General features: G+C 53.3%; 1 protein-coding gene across 2 annotated transcripts in view; it reads right to left on the bottom strand.

The window, feature by feature from the left end:
• Nucleotides 1-597: 597 nt before the first annotated feature.
• DEAF1 (DEAF1 transcription factor) overlaps nt 598-14,679 on the bottom strand; it is a 31,709-nt gene continuing 17,627 nt past the window's right edge. The window contains exons 11-13 of one of the 2 annotated variants that reach the window (XM_074275510.1): nt 8,041-8,103; nt 2,957-3,046; nt 598-1,279 (exon numbers count right to left, since the gene is read on the bottom strand). In XM_074275510.1, coding sequence (XP_074131611.1) covers nt 1,175-1,279; nt 2,957-3,046; nt 8,041-8,103 — 258 coding nt within the window. In that variant the 3' untranslated portion in view covers nt 598-1,174. Of the gene's footprint in view, nt 1,280-2,956; nt 3,047-8,040; nt 8,104-10,804; nt 12,578-14,679 lie in introns of those variants that run through there. The other variant, XM_074275511.1, reaches the window with a different exon arrangement.

Raw genomic sequence — 14,679 nt, 5'->3', positions numbered from 1 at the left:
GAAACAAGGTCCCCGACACAAGGGCTGGCCAGGAGGAAGCAGCCCAGGTGTGCTTCCCAGCCCCCCTTCCTGTCCTGCCTCCATCCCGCCCCGCCCCCTCCCCCGGAGACGCCTGGGAGACCCCGTGGGCTGGGGGCGTTCAACGAACGCTGAGCTTTTGTTCCCCCCACCCCCACCTAAAAGCAGCTGCTTGAGGCCGGAGGCCCCACCATGGGAGCCAGCGGGAAGGGAGGAGGGGGAGAACCAGCTCGGTCCCAGCCCCCTTCTGGCTCCCGCGCAGCGCAAGGGGATGAGAGGTGTCCCTCTGCAGCAGGGCCGGGAGGGCCAGAGCCTGGCCAGCCCTTGCTCCAGGAGCACCTCCGTCTGAGGCTCCCCTCCAGCACCCCCGCTCGGGGCTGAAGCCTTTCCTGTCTCCTTCCCCATCCTCTACAATGCGGCCTTTTGTTAGAGGGGACCTTCCAGGCTGCCTAGGGCCACCCCCCCATTTTACAGCAAAGCAAACTGAGACCCGAGACGCCGCACCTGACACCCCAGAGAGCACCAGGGCCTCTCCCCTAAAACAGCGTCTTGCACACAGCAGGCACTTAATAAGTGTTTGTGGTGGTGGAGTCTTTTATTTAGAGTTACCTAAAAACCACAGTGATGTTTGTCCCCGCAGAGGCTGGGGTACAGCCAGCCATTGTGGGCACCCACGGCCAAGGGCTGCTGGGAGGGGGCGGGGTCTGGCGACGCTGCGGGCGCTCGAAGCCTTTCCAGCCTGGCAGAGCCCGCTCTGTGCCCTGGAGGGGCCGCACAATGGGGGGTCCTAGAGCCCTGCGCCACTCACCCTCGGGCAGCCGATGCTGTCGCTCAGTCTGGGCCGAGGGGCTTTGCTGCTGCCCTGAGATGTCACCCGGGCTACCCCAGAGAGGTCCAAGGGCCCGCCGGGGTCCCGTGGTGAAGCCTTGGGGACGCCGCCGCCTCTTGCTCCCCGGACCACGAGCTCCCCCGGCCGCTTTCAGCAGGGTCAGCCGACCGGTCCGGGACCGTGACGGACGGAGCACAGGAGGTACGTCAAGGGAAGAAATGTGGGGGAGCCCTCTGCACAGCCGGGTCTGGGGTCCAGCTCCTGTCCACGGCGTCCCCCTACTGGGGGACCTCACAGGGTCTCCCGGGCCTGGGGTGCTGCCGTCATTCACACGGTGACCTTCTGGATCACGCTCTCAGTGACGTGGACTTCGTCAGCCTGGACGGTGACCGTGGCCGACTGACCACACATGTGCTGGTGGTCCTTCCAGTCCTGTAAGCAGAGAACCCGTGGGGCCGGCTCTGAGCCCCGGGACGGAACCCTGGGGGAGACTCCCCATTGAGGGGAGCCCCAGACCCTGCAGGTGCAGGTCCTGCTCTCAGTGCACTCTGGGGGTCCCCCACAAGGGCCTCCTGGACAGGGGAAAGAAAGGTCATCGCCCCAAGACTGGACACATCGAGTGACCCCGGCCCAGAGTCCGAGGCCGAAGTTTGGCCGGGACGGGCCGGGTGGCGGAAGTGTGGCTAGGAGGCCCCCAGGAGGCCGGAGCTCAGACCCAACCTCCCACAGGCTTCAGCATGACGGCCCTCCCTCCCAGGGCTGCTGTGAGGGCCCAGGGAGATCACATCTGTGAAGGCACCAATGGCTCTGGCAGCCACAGGCCCTGCGGACAACTGGGCAGAGTCTGGATAAAGGGGGGTTAGGCAGCTGAGGAGGGAGCCTGGTGCGAGTGATGCCAGGGAAATGCAGAGGAGAGGCGGGGAGGGAGGAAGGAAGAGAAAAGGAGGAGGGGGAGAGAGGAGAGGGGCAGGGGGTCAGGTCAGGGGACCACAGAGCGAGTTTGTGAACGAGGGCAAAGGCCGAAGCGTTTCTAGGGCAGCTGAAGCCGGTGTCTGGGGAGTCCCCGGGACCAGGGCAGGCCCCGAGATCACAGACTGAACGGGACGGGGAGTGGATGTGGGAGGGAGGAAGAGGAGTTTGGTGGGGAGCGGGGACGTCCCAACCCTTCCGTTCTGCTGCTTTAACTAGGTGAGGAGGAAATGGTCAAGCTAAAATGAGAACGAGGGGACCCACAAGTCTCCTCGAGAGGCTGAGGAAACTGGGCGGCAGCCCAGGGGCTCCATTTGGGAAGGCCGGAGTTCCCGACGTGAGAATGTGGGTTTCTAGCTGAACCCCCAAGGGAGCTCGTCAGGAGAAGCCAGTGCCAGGTGCCCAGTCTCTCTCCCTTTCCCCGCGGCCGGAGGACCACAAACACGGGTGCACACACGCACCCTAAATACAACCGGACAGACTCCTGGCTCCCAGGGGAGGGGGAAGGGGGAAGACTGCCTCCAGAGCCCTAGGAAGCCCCGGAGCCCAGCGTCCCCACACCTTGCGGTTGAGAGAGAAGATGAGAGAGAACTTCCTCAGCCCTAATGGGTCTTTCAAAGGACTGTTGAGAAAAGGGGCCGGGCTTGGCCAGGGCCGCCACCCTGGCTGGTCCCTCCCCCTGGCCATGGTTTCCCAGGGGTGCCCACTGAGGAGAGAAGGTGACCCTTTAACCCCAAAGGGGGCACCTGGCAGCCAGCTCCATACAGGGCCCTGCTGCAGGGCGGGGTGGCCTGGAGCACCCTCCCCCCACCCCTCTCAAAAAGCCAAGATGGAACTGCAGAAGCCTGGAGCCCAGGGACCCTCCCGAGATCTCCTCAGCGCCACCAGGGAGATAACAGGCGATCGATGGCCCAGAAATGCCCGGGTAAACACTGTTATCGCCCTTCACCAGCTCAGATAAGGCAATTAGGCTGGAACCCATCCCGGCTGCCCGGGCTCCTCCGGCCAGACCGAGCCGTCTGCTGCCCCAGCAGGGCAATGGGCTCTGGCCGGGCTGCCCGCCCGCAGGGCTCTATCGAGCTGTCCCCGGTCACTCCAGAGCCCAGACGCCCGGGTGGGGGAGGGGAGGCGGCCAGTTACCTTCCGTTGGCAGAAAGTGGAGCAGTAGTTGACCTTGTGGCATCCCGTGCACTCGTTCATGGCTTCTCGGCCACAGTTGACACAAGATTGCTGAGAAACAGAGAAAGGGACTGAGTGAGCGCCTGCGCTGGGGCAGAGCTTCAGGAGACTGGGCCCCGCCTTCCAGCTGGGGTTCCCCAAAAGCAGAGGAAACAGGCTACTTAGTCTGGTCCTTTCCCCTGTAAAGTGGGCGGGGCTGACACTGGCCCAATCAAAGTCCTTAGAAGGCTTCCTTCCCTTGGCTCCAGACTAAGGACTCACCCCATCCCTAAGGAAAAAAAGCTGTCCCTGATCTCCCCAGAGAACTTTCCCAGGAACACAAAGTGGCACTTCGAGGATTTCCAGGGGAGCCTCCTGGGCTGACGCTAGCAATCAAAACATGAAATAAGACAAGCCCGTGGTCCCCGGTTAAGACCCCCCCAGGTGGAGGACGGTTCACCCAATGAGCCAATTGGCCTCCATCACATGGCCCCGGGTGCCATTATTCCTATGTGACAAAGGAGGAAATGGAGATGAGCTGGGCAGGACCATGGTGGGAGGGGGGCTCAGAAAAGGCTGGTGTAAATGTCCTTTATTTGTAATTAAATTTAATTATTTATTATTAAATATTTATTAAATTAAATAATTAAATTTTCTTTTATTTTTCTGAAGATCCACCTTCCCTGCCTTCCACTCCAACAACCTTCTCAACCAACAAAGCAAGAAAAACAAAAACTTCAGTCTTTCGGAGTCTTTTCCACACTTGGATTTCATCTCTGAAAAGTGCCCACTAATCGGTAGATGACTCTTATGCTTATAAAGTTGAATCAGTTCCCTATATATCTCAGAAACGAGACCCATAACTGAGAAACTTGCTGCAAAGGTTTCCCCCCATTTATCTGCTTCTCTTTCAGTTTCACAGCACTGGTCCCGTTTATGCAGAAACCTGTTAATTCACGTGAAATCATAGTTGCTCATTTTACTCTGTGATCCTCCCTATCCCACGTATGGGCATAAGCTCTTTTTTCTATGCTCCTCTGATCTGTTTACTGTACCAGCCTTCAGATGGAAGACGTGTACCCTTTGGAAGCGGTCTCGGCAGATGGTGTGAGATGACGGTCTTTGCGTAGTTTCTGCCAGGAGACTTTCCAGTTTGCTCAACAATTTTTGTCAAACAGCGAGTTCCTGCCCCGATAGCTGGGCTCTTTGGTTTTATGCACCCCTAAGCTACTGTGTCATTAGCCTCTGTGCACAGTACACCTTTTCTACTCCACTCATGTGTCTACTTTTCAACGAACCTTGTTCTTCTGACTTCAGGATCAGGCACGCGTTCACGGTGCTGTACACTCTGCCTCATCTCAACCTACCTCCGATAAGGGAAGATAACATTTCATAGGGTTAGGCAGAGAGTGGGCCCTCAGAGACCCTTAATTCCAAATCCCCCATTGTTGAGAAGAAACTGGCCCCAAAAGGGGAAGGTCGTCTAGGGTCCGAGGTCATCCAGGAAGTAGCAGAAATAATCCATCCATCTTTTCTATCTCCCACATGAGTCATTTAGTTGGCGAATTTTTACCCTTTATTCCCAGTGGGGAATTTCCTCCGAGAACCCTATTGATCGAACATTTTCACTTCTGAACACCTCAGTTCTAGGGCCATGTCCAAATAAAGACTAGCAAATCACTTTTAAGTTTCCTGGGTTTTCTCTATTAATTTCACAAACTGTCTCTTCCACAGCCTCCAGTTTTCCTGCCCTTGCACAGAATCTTCTCACGAAGAGGAAGAGTGTTTCGAGAGCAGAATGTCCACTCGACTTCCAAGAACTAATAACGACACGTTGGCTCTTATCTCAGGAAGGAACCCGAGCTCCTGCTATTGCTCTTCTTCGTTGTCACGCTCGTCAGGCCCAGGAATTGGGGCTCAGCTCAGACCACAGATGGCAAGGAATGGGACCGTGCCTCCAGGGCACAGGCAGGCCCAGACTGTGAAAGGGGGCGGCGGGGTGGACAGAGGGCCTCTTCAGAGTCAGTCTTCAGAGAAGAGTCAACAAGGAAAGTGCTCCAGCCATTTATTCAGAGGTGAGGAGTGACATGGGGAAAAGCCCTCCGCTCTACAAAGCCTCCACTCCTGGGTTCAGGAACCTCCCATCCCTTGCTGCCTCTTTTCTCGAATGATTTTCAAAGCATCACTGATCAATCAACACTAATTAAAGCCCTACTGTATACCAGGCAATATGCTAAGTGCTAAAGGCATGGCCCTTGATCTGGCCATCCCTGCCCAGGCTCAGCCCTAGGCCCAAGCCCTGGCACTGAGGAGGTGTGTAAACTTTTAATTCTCTTCCTCCACATTTTGGTCTTCTGAGACTGTGGTTCTGGGTGGACTGAGCAAACTGGGGACCCCAAGACTATACCAGATGCTGTCTCTGCCCCCCAACATATTCAGCATGAGGAACACTTGGAGAAGCTCCCTAAGCCCTGAAGGCCACCAGGACTCTGGGCAGTGGAGACTGCTGAGGGAAGAATCAGGGAGCCAAGAAGGGATGAGGGAACATAGGCTTGGCAGTGGGGGACGAATGCAGTGGGGGCAGAGGCTCAAAGGGATCCGAGGGGAGGGCTGAGCACAGGGCGGCCCCACAACAGGGCCCAAGGGAAGAGACCAGAGAGGACGTGCCGCCATCTTGGAATGCTGAGCCTGGACAAGCGCTATAAGTATCCCCTCCGCTGGAGCCTCCAGCGCCCCGAGAAAGTGCTCTGCTCGACCTGCACCCCACTGTGACCCACTGCTCTCACCTCTTCCCTCCTTCCCTCTCAGGCAGGACAACAAGAGAATTCTGGGGCCTCTGGGGAAGGGGCTTGTTTACATCTTGTGTGAACATCTTCCCCAAGGAGGAGAGAGTAGGGGCGTCCGAGGAAGAGAGAAGGGGGCCCGCTGAGGGCTCTGAACCTTCCAAGTCATCCATTCTTGGGATGTTGCAAGGACTTCATTCTCCCCTTGATTAGTGAAGGACAAACTGTCTGGAGGCCAGACCTTTTCTCTCTTCTTAGGAGACAGAAAAACATACACGTAGACGTGTGTCTGACGAAGTATGAACACACAAGGCCAGCTTGAAGGTTCCTCTTCCTCCTCCCCAGCTAGCTCTTAACATGCTGACAAAACCCGGAAACGTGCTACAAAAGCAGTCACTAGAAGAGCCCAGGGGAGGGAAGAGCCCAAGCTTCCTCATCTTTAACCCGGAAAAGAAGATCTTGCTGATCTGAAGGCAGCGTCTACCTATTCGCTGAAGGTCTCCCTCCTCCTCCTCTGCCTGCGGTTCTGCTCCATGTCAGACAGAGGGTCAGTCTAAGATGCTGAGGAGTTTGTCGGCGGGAGCCATCTTTTCCCGCGGTCCTGACCTGACCCTCGAGGAGTCGTGGCCCAGAGACAAGGTTCTGAGAGGGGCTGTAACCGGCCTTGTTTGGAGTTCTGAATTCAGCTGTGACTGTCTGATGGATCCACCATTTAAGAGAAATGCCACAGGCTGCTCAGGGATGTGAACTGTACGGGGGGAAGATCTGCATCCGGGCAACAGCTGGGAGGACAAGCTGGCTGAAGGTGTGGGACCTTCTGGCTCAGTTTTCCAATTGCTTTCCTCTGATCAGGAACGTTTCCCATCCAATTATTTTTGGGTCTTGCTGTGGGGCAGAACTGTGACTGCATGAGTGGCTGTCAATGGTGGCTCCTACAGAGCCAAGGACGCCTGATCCTCTGGGCCCAAGCCCGAAGGCCACTTGGATGCTGTTATAATCGTGTTTCCGCTTTTTTCTTTTACGACAAATTTCTTGAATCAGAGTTAATGGCCAGTAGGAGATATGAACACAATGCACTATGGGAGATCTTGCTGTTTCTATCCAACAATATATAGTCGTTTTATCCTTAATAATCAGGTAAACGAGCGGCCTAGTCAATTGCCTATTCCTAGATTGATATGCATGGAATAAAAAGAATCAGAATAAGTGGGTATCGCTATAGCTGTCTGTGGGACCTAGCTGCGCCCTATGATTATTGAAGCTCTGTCAGATCGCTTCTGATGGATGTGGCTTTTTTCAACAATGAGGTGATTCAGGCCAGTTCCGATGGCCTTGTGATGAAGAGAGCCGTCTGCACCAGAGAGGGAACTGTGGGGATTCAATGTGGGTCACGACAGAGTATTTCCACCATTTTTTGTTGTTTGATTTTTTTTCCCCTTTCTGATTTTTCTCATGCAGCCTGATGAACGGGAAAATATGTACAGAAGAATTGCACAAGTTTAACACAGAGTGGATTACTTGCTGTCTAGGGGAGGGGGAGGGGGCGGGGGAAAGGAGAAAGATTTGAACACAAGGTTTTGCAGGGGTGAATGTTGAAAGGCAGTTATCTTTGCTTATATTTTGAAAATAAAAAGCTATTGTTAAAAAAAAAAAAAAAAAGAAAAGAAAAGAAGGGGGCAGCTAGATGGTGCAGTGGATAGAGCACCAGCCCTGCATTCAGGAGTTCAAATCTGACCTCAGACACTTAACACTTCCTAGCTGTGTGACCCTGGGCAAGTCACTTAACCCCAGCCTCAGGGGAAAAAAAAAGAAACTAAATCAGAAATATCTTCAGTGTGGTTTAGAGAAAAGAACTGTAGTACAATCAGTTTTCTTGGAGAATGCTGCTTACAGAATATTTTGTGCTACATCAATGGAAAAGTCCATTTTATTTAACTTTATTACAAATGTGTCCTGTGGTACAAACAGGGTTTTTTAAAATAAACAACTTATTTAATATTCACAGACTGAGCCGTAGGAAGTCGGCCACAAAAGAGGCTGCCCTCCACTCTATTACATTGGCCCCTTGCTAGCTGTGTGACTCTGGAGAAGTCACTTCACCTTGCTTGCCTTTGTTTTCTCATCTGTTAAAGCTGGAGAAGGGAACGGCCAACCCCTCCAGTGTCTCTGCCAAGAAGACCCCCAATGGACTACAAAGTGGGACAGACTGAATATCAACAGGAGGGACAAGTACAGCCCAGGGTGGATCTGTCCTGAGCAGCTGGGGGAGGACTCGGGTCTTACCTTAATGATGATTTCAGCTTTCCCTTCCACATCTTCAGCTGGCTGGAAGAGCTGGCTCTGATACTGTTGGAACAAGGAAACACGGATTGTATTTATTAGCACACAGTCCGCGTCGCACTGCTCCCAACCCATCAATCACAGCGACGAGCAGGACGGCCAAGGTGATGGTTCTCCACATCGGCAAGCGCCTCACAGACACTCCTGAGACTTCAAAGATCAGGAAAGTAGGGCTCCCCCAGTGTGCCTGACAGGCAGGTGTCAAGGGCAGGACTGGAACCCATAACCTGCCCGTTGCAACCAGGGCCACGTTCCCCTTAAATATCTTCGGTCAGTTGGGAATAGAGGCAGAGAAGGATAAAACAGGCTTCTTTGAGGGTAGGGCCTCCTGCGTTAGCATTTGGGGCTGGCTTCCTGAGGTTGTGAGGCACCCAGAGGGCAACAGAGCTGGGCACCAGGGGCAGCATCTACTAAGCCCTTCCTGTGTGCTAGGCCATGAGCGGAGGGTGAGCCCTGCTCCCAAGGGGCGATAGGAGGAGCCATCACACTAAGAGCAGTCAGACGCAGGGCATTCAGTTGAAGGCTGCCTGGCGCTGGTCCCTCGTGCTCCACCGTCTTGGGCTCAAGGTGCAGTGCGTCCAGTCGTGGCCCATCGGACCAACATGAGGCTCCACCATAAGCCGGGCACAAATAATCCTTGTGGACGCTTGGGGGAGAGATGTCCCTAAACTTGTGCAGCTCATGTTTCGTTTGAGGTCTTACGTGTGGGCACGGGCACAGCGCCCCGCTGGGCAGTCCTGCACCAACGAATCCCAAGTCAAGCACCGGATGCTGACGTTCTTCAGAGTCGTGGAGATGCTTTTGCTGAGCCCTTGCAAGTGCCTGCCCCGAGCCCACCAGAGCACCGTTCTCTGCAGGGGGGTTTGAACGCTCGGCATCGGCTCACAGCGTCTGGTTCCTTCTCCTGCCGGGGCCCTTCACAATCTTCCTGAGACAGTTCAGATGGAAGCGACTCCTTCTCCCGGCACGGAGCTGGCAGACGGTCCAGGTTTCACGGGCACACGACGATGAGGTCCGACAGCGGCTCCGCAAACCCTCAGGCTGGCAGGCCATTTAATACCTCGTCTCTCCCGCACTTTCCTTCGGAGCCTCCCAGCCCCCGAGCCAGCTCTAGCCACGAAAGCATCAACCTCCTCATCTGGGCAGACATTCCTGGAGTGCATTTATCCACAGCTCTGCAGATTCCTCTATTTGCTGTAAGTGATTATTCCACATAGGGAGAGTGCCGTGCTGGCTTGTGGAGAACCTGGTTTTCTGGTGCTAATTAGCAGGCCCAAAAGAGCACAAGTGGCAGAGAAGCAACCCGTTCTCTGAGCACCTCAGCCTTCGAGGCTGCACAGTCAGTCTCAGCCAAGCTGCGTGAGCCTTCTCAGGTCTGGAGAGGAGTGAGAAGGTGAGAAGAGAGAAGGGAAGAGCAGCTCCTTGGCTGTCAGGCGGACTCTAACCCGTGACTGGTCAGAACCGAACAGAAGCAGACGGAGAGCCACGGATCCCACAGCAGTCACAGGAAGTCCAGAGGGAGGAAAATGCTCGCAACCAGAAGCCCTCCCTGCTGAGGAGCACTTGCCATGCTGGGGCAAAGGCCGGGCTCTGCTGCCTAAAAAGCCCCCAAGGAGGCCGGACCATGACACCGTCATTCTTGGGTCAGTTCTCATGGTTGGCATTTCTTGTCAATGTGACAGTGTCAATCAGTGGGAGTACAGGACCGGGCCAACAGAATCTGGTGTGTTCACTTGGTGTTTATAGAAAAGGGATTCTAAGCCTGTCAAAAGATGTGATGGATGACTTTCAGATTCCTGGGAAATTTGGGGGAGGGGCTAGTAATATGAAATCCCTCAAGGAATTATCTAGCATTCAGCCTCTCTGCCAGAGGGTAAGATCATCCAGAGCACAAAGAATTGTTGTTAGGCCAAGTTCAGGGCACTTTCTAAGGCTTTCTGGGCCAGTTCTTAAGACATCCCTGATGGGCAGCTAGAGGCTGGAGGGATGGAGGAAGGGGGCTCAGAGAAGGAGGGCCACGTAGAGAGGGGGAGGGAGAACGGAGAACCAACTGCATGAGCCACACCTGGAACCGCTGGCCCCAAAAGGCCGGCCTGAACAGTAAGGGGTCACTCTCGGAGGTCTTGTGCAGACCCTGTACAAAGGGGCACCCTGCAATGGGGGAAGGGAGAAGTGACGGTGGGAGAAGGGAGGCCTGGATGGACGACATCACATTCTCACTCAGGAAGCAGTCTGACTTATGGCTCTTAAATCCTATTTTGTATAAAGGTCAGTGGGCTGGTCAAGTGGGAATTCAGCTATACCTGGGGCCGGACTTCAGAGCTTCCAGAAGTTCCTGGCCTTTCCATCTGTCTGTGGCCCCCTGGAGGCAGGCAGGACCATTGGCTCTTCCAGGGTCACCCAGCAGGCCCTGAGCTCAGGGGGAACAATCACTCTGACTGGGTCAGAGGCTCTGGGCACTGTGGTCCTAGTGGCCCACCAGCATGAACACAGAGCAGGTGGTGACAGGTTCCCAAGCCCCCACCCCAAGGGACCTAAAGGTGCTGACGAGGCACTTAGAGCGCCATAAGCCCCAGGCAAATAGTGCTACGGGCCTGGGGCTCAGACTCCCTCCTGGCCTGGGCTTCAGCACCTTCCTCCGGACAGCTCCGGGGGACAGAAGGGCTGCAAACTCTCTCCTGACAAGCCTGCAACCCGTCCAGTACTCCTACCCTGACTTTACTTTCAGAAAGTGCCCGTTCCTCTCCAGATTCCATGATGTCCTTTTCCGACAGAGATAGGGTTTGGAAGGGAAGCCCCAATGGCCTTCCCAGATGAGCCAATCCCCAGAAGGGAGGACCTGACATTGGTGTGCTTCCTTCCCCCAAAACCCCTGGACAGACTCAGGACACCAATTTCCCTCAGGGCAACGCCCTCTGGCCTCAGGGACTAGAAAGACATCATCAGCTACTGGACCATGTTTGTTAAAAAACAAGAGCAGACGCAAGCCTCCAGTAATGGAAAAGCTGACCCTGGGAGCCACTGTCACACAGGAAATTTAAAATCTGCTAAACATTTTGAGCAGATTTCTCCATCATTATTTTTCCTGTATTTCCAACTTCTAAAGTTTTGGGTCTGAATTATCATAAGAATCTAAAAAGCTGAATTTTTAAATAGAAAAAATGGGAAAACAACTTCAGCCTGGGTTGTCAGCAGTGTGGCCTAGCTTCCCAAGAGGCGAGGGAGAAAAGAAGGAACAAGCATATCCCATTCTCCAAAACCACTGTTTTCCCAAGTTACCAACGCCAGCCATTGACTACAAATGGGAAGTGAAACGTTCTGCCCTAAATCTGGCAGGATTTGATTTTCAAAAGAAAAATGCTGAAATCATTCCAAGTATTGTTTAAAAAGTTGCGTGAGAAGGAAGTATTTTTAGTCATTTGCTGCCTTAAGGCCAAGGGATGAGGGAGAGGCTAAATTCCCAGTCAGCGAGGCTTGGGAAGGCACTTGCAAGGCGATGGGGGGCTTTTAATGCTTTCAGAGGGGAGTCACACAAAGGAGCAAAAGGGAACCTCCGAAGGAAACAGTAGCTTTTAGAAACAAACAGCCAGGCCAGAGCCTCACGAAGGGAATGACACCCTGGCGAGCAGGCTGGTGTAATGTTCGCCGAGGGATTTAAGATTTTCGTATTAAACAAGAACTGTTTAGATCTGCTGGAGCTCCCCCTTTTTCCCAGGGAGCTGAGCGCCAGAAGCAGGGACATGCTGCAGCCTACAGTCATCCCGCACATCTCCAGACATGCTCACAAACCCTGTCTCTTGTAACTGCCAGGAGAACACAGACAGATATTTCCCCCCATGTCCATCATATTAACACTGAATAATCACAAGGCTCAATGACCCCCAAGACTTGAGACGATGGACTTGGCCGATCTGCCGGGGGACGACTGTGTGCTGCTCTGTGCTTTTCACATATAAGCCCCACTCCAGTCCTCAGGAGGACTTCTGCTTGCAAGCATTTCCCTCACTTCGAAATGAAGCTTTTGTTTGATTCTCGACTCCCGTCTCTGGCCTGCTTTGTTCCGCTCCAGCCACGTACAGGTTCGAGGCCGGTTCCCATCCCGCCGACAGGACAGAGCTGAGAATGGTTCACCATGCCAGTGCGCAGGGAGAAAGGGATTGCCACTGAGGGCCCGTCGCTTGCCTGGGAGCCGGGGGAAGCTACTTCCCCACATCCCAAACGTGGGAAGACAGTCAGCCATGTCATTGAACCCCTCTGAAAACTCTGGATGAGAATGGGTGCCAGGACTTCTTCCAGATGCCTCTGAGAAAAGCCCCTCAAATCCTTCCTGCTCTCTGGCCAGTCAGGAGTACAAAGGGCTTCCATTCTATCCACGTGAAGGTCAACAAACCAAAACACTGGAAGAATATTTGACCAGACACCTCTTTCCTTCCTCTGGGCAGTCTTCGGTCCAACCACAGCAGGTCCTCCGGCTCTTTCTCTGTTAAGGGAGAACTTAAGGCCAGGACTTGGGTCGGAAGCACAGAAGGAACAAATCTGAAGGCAGCGTGGCAGGCCGGCCATTGTGTGCAGAGCCAGCCCGGGGGACTGCAGGAGGGCGGCATAAGACGGCACAGCCTGAGATGGTGGGCAGGATCTACCTCCCCATGACACTGTCCTGAGGATCGCGTCTCATCCCAAAGTGCACAAGCCAATCAAGAGATGAGGCGGCACTAGCTCCCTCCCTCCTTTGAAAGAAGGACAAATCCAGTGCATTATATGGACACTACCGGGGCACAGACTGAAGCCTGGCCGGCCCACCCAATGCCCACTGCCTTGGCAAGCTGAGCAAACCTCTTTTAATTTTCTTTCTCACGTTCATTTCAGTAATGGGGGCAAACTCCCAAGGAAGATTTCCTAAATCAATTTTGGTGGGCCAGGCAGACAGCCCCTCACGGTTAAGCGTCCTGGAAGTACCGGAGCTCTGGCCGAATGAGGGTCAGAATGGACTCCCCGAGCAGTCAATCAGCCATGAGGTGGACAGAGAATCAAACTCTCTCGATGCAGGAAGGATGAGGAAAACAGGCTCCAAATCCAATCCAATTCTTTCTCATTTGTGCAAATGCAAGAAGGAGGATTGGTGAGCACCGGATCTTACCCCAATATCAGATCACCAAAGAAGAAAATGATGAGGGGATACGTGTAGAAGCTGGCTTTAAGAGCCTGCTCAGCTCGAGCGGGAGAACTTACTTTGTACTAGACTCGGTAACCAAGACTTTTAATTGTGAAGGACAAATCTGACCAGAGACACAGGACATTACATGGGCTAAAAACCAGAATGTAGGAAACCTGGATTATGGTGCTGCTGGGGGGCACTTTTGAGCTGGGACTGCCCCTCATTCCCATGACCATACCATCTGGATATTAAAAAAGGATGACTTAAGAAACAAACTTTTGTAATCAGAGAAAGAGGAAGTAAAGCTTTTGGCGAGCCCCAGGAACACAGGCAGAGGGATTTGATGCAGCTTCTACTTCAGAAGCCCTCTAGCTCAAGTAAGGTTTCTTTACCATGGAGAACTTTGAAAGGGGCTGCAGGGAGTCGGCCCCAAAAGGGAACTCAGAAAGATTGCGGAAGGTTAACGGGACCCCCAAAGAGCTCCCTCAGCTGTCATTAATAAAGCAGGGACTTCCACTCACTTCTGATCAGGAGATGGGGAGGGAAAATGTCGAGGTTCTTTCTTTCTCTCTGCCCTCACAACCCTGGCCAGCTTGGAGACCACAGAGATAAAGCCAGACGAGAAAGGGAGAGAAATCTTTATCCTGGTTTGTAGAAATTTAAGGCACTGTCACAGAATCATAATCTCCAATTTACAGCCCCTCCTAAAACATCTCAGTGGATTTTGGGAGAAATGCAGCTAAGACTCCGATGAATTCCAGACAAGCCCTGGCCCCTTCCTGGAGCGTAGTAGATGCACTGTTCTTAGCTGAAGTTGATGTCAAGCGGAGACAAAACTTGTTTGAAATAACCCCCAGAACTTCATTGTTTAATCACCTAGACTGAAATAAGACCATAATTTCTCTGAATTCAAAAGTCAAAATATAGCGGCCCATTGGCGGTTTATCAGGAAATCTGTCCAGGAGACTCGGTAAAATGTTAGATGATTAGAAAAGAGAATGGGGGCAGCTAGGTGGCGCAGTGGACAGAGCACCAGCTCTGAAGTCAGGAGGATCTGGGTTCAAATGTGCTCTCAGACACTTAACACTTCCTAGCTGTGTGACCCTGGGCAAGTCACTTAACCCCAGCCTCAGAAAAAGAAAAGAGAATGGAGAGAACAGTGACGGTAAAAGAAGGGGAGACTCCGAGCATTCAAAGTCAAAGCCCTGCAGAGGGGAGCAGTTGACAAAGAAGGGAGAAAGTTTAAGTAAGTAGGGAGGAGAGGAGAACTCAAGAGAGGTGGAGTCTGTTTCCACTGACAGGGAAACTTTTGAGACAAATGCCTGTTAGAATTTCTGACAGACTGTATTCCATCAAGTATTAATTTTTACCAAATGGAAACTCTTAGAAGCAAATTTTCAGCATGAGATTCCCATCTTTAGAGTCTT

This window comes from Sminthopsis crassicaudata, chromosome 6 (genome assembly GCF_048593235.1).
Source record: "Sminthopsis crassicaudata isolate SCR6 chromosome 6, ASM4859323v1, whole genome shotgun sequence".
Taxonomy (NCBI): domain Eukaryota; kingdom Metazoa; phylum Chordata; class Mammalia; order Dasyuromorphia; family Dasyuridae; genus Sminthopsis; species Sminthopsis crassicaudata.
Note: the sequence above shows the minus strand (reverse complement) of the source record. Positions and strands in the feature narration are given on the sequence as shown.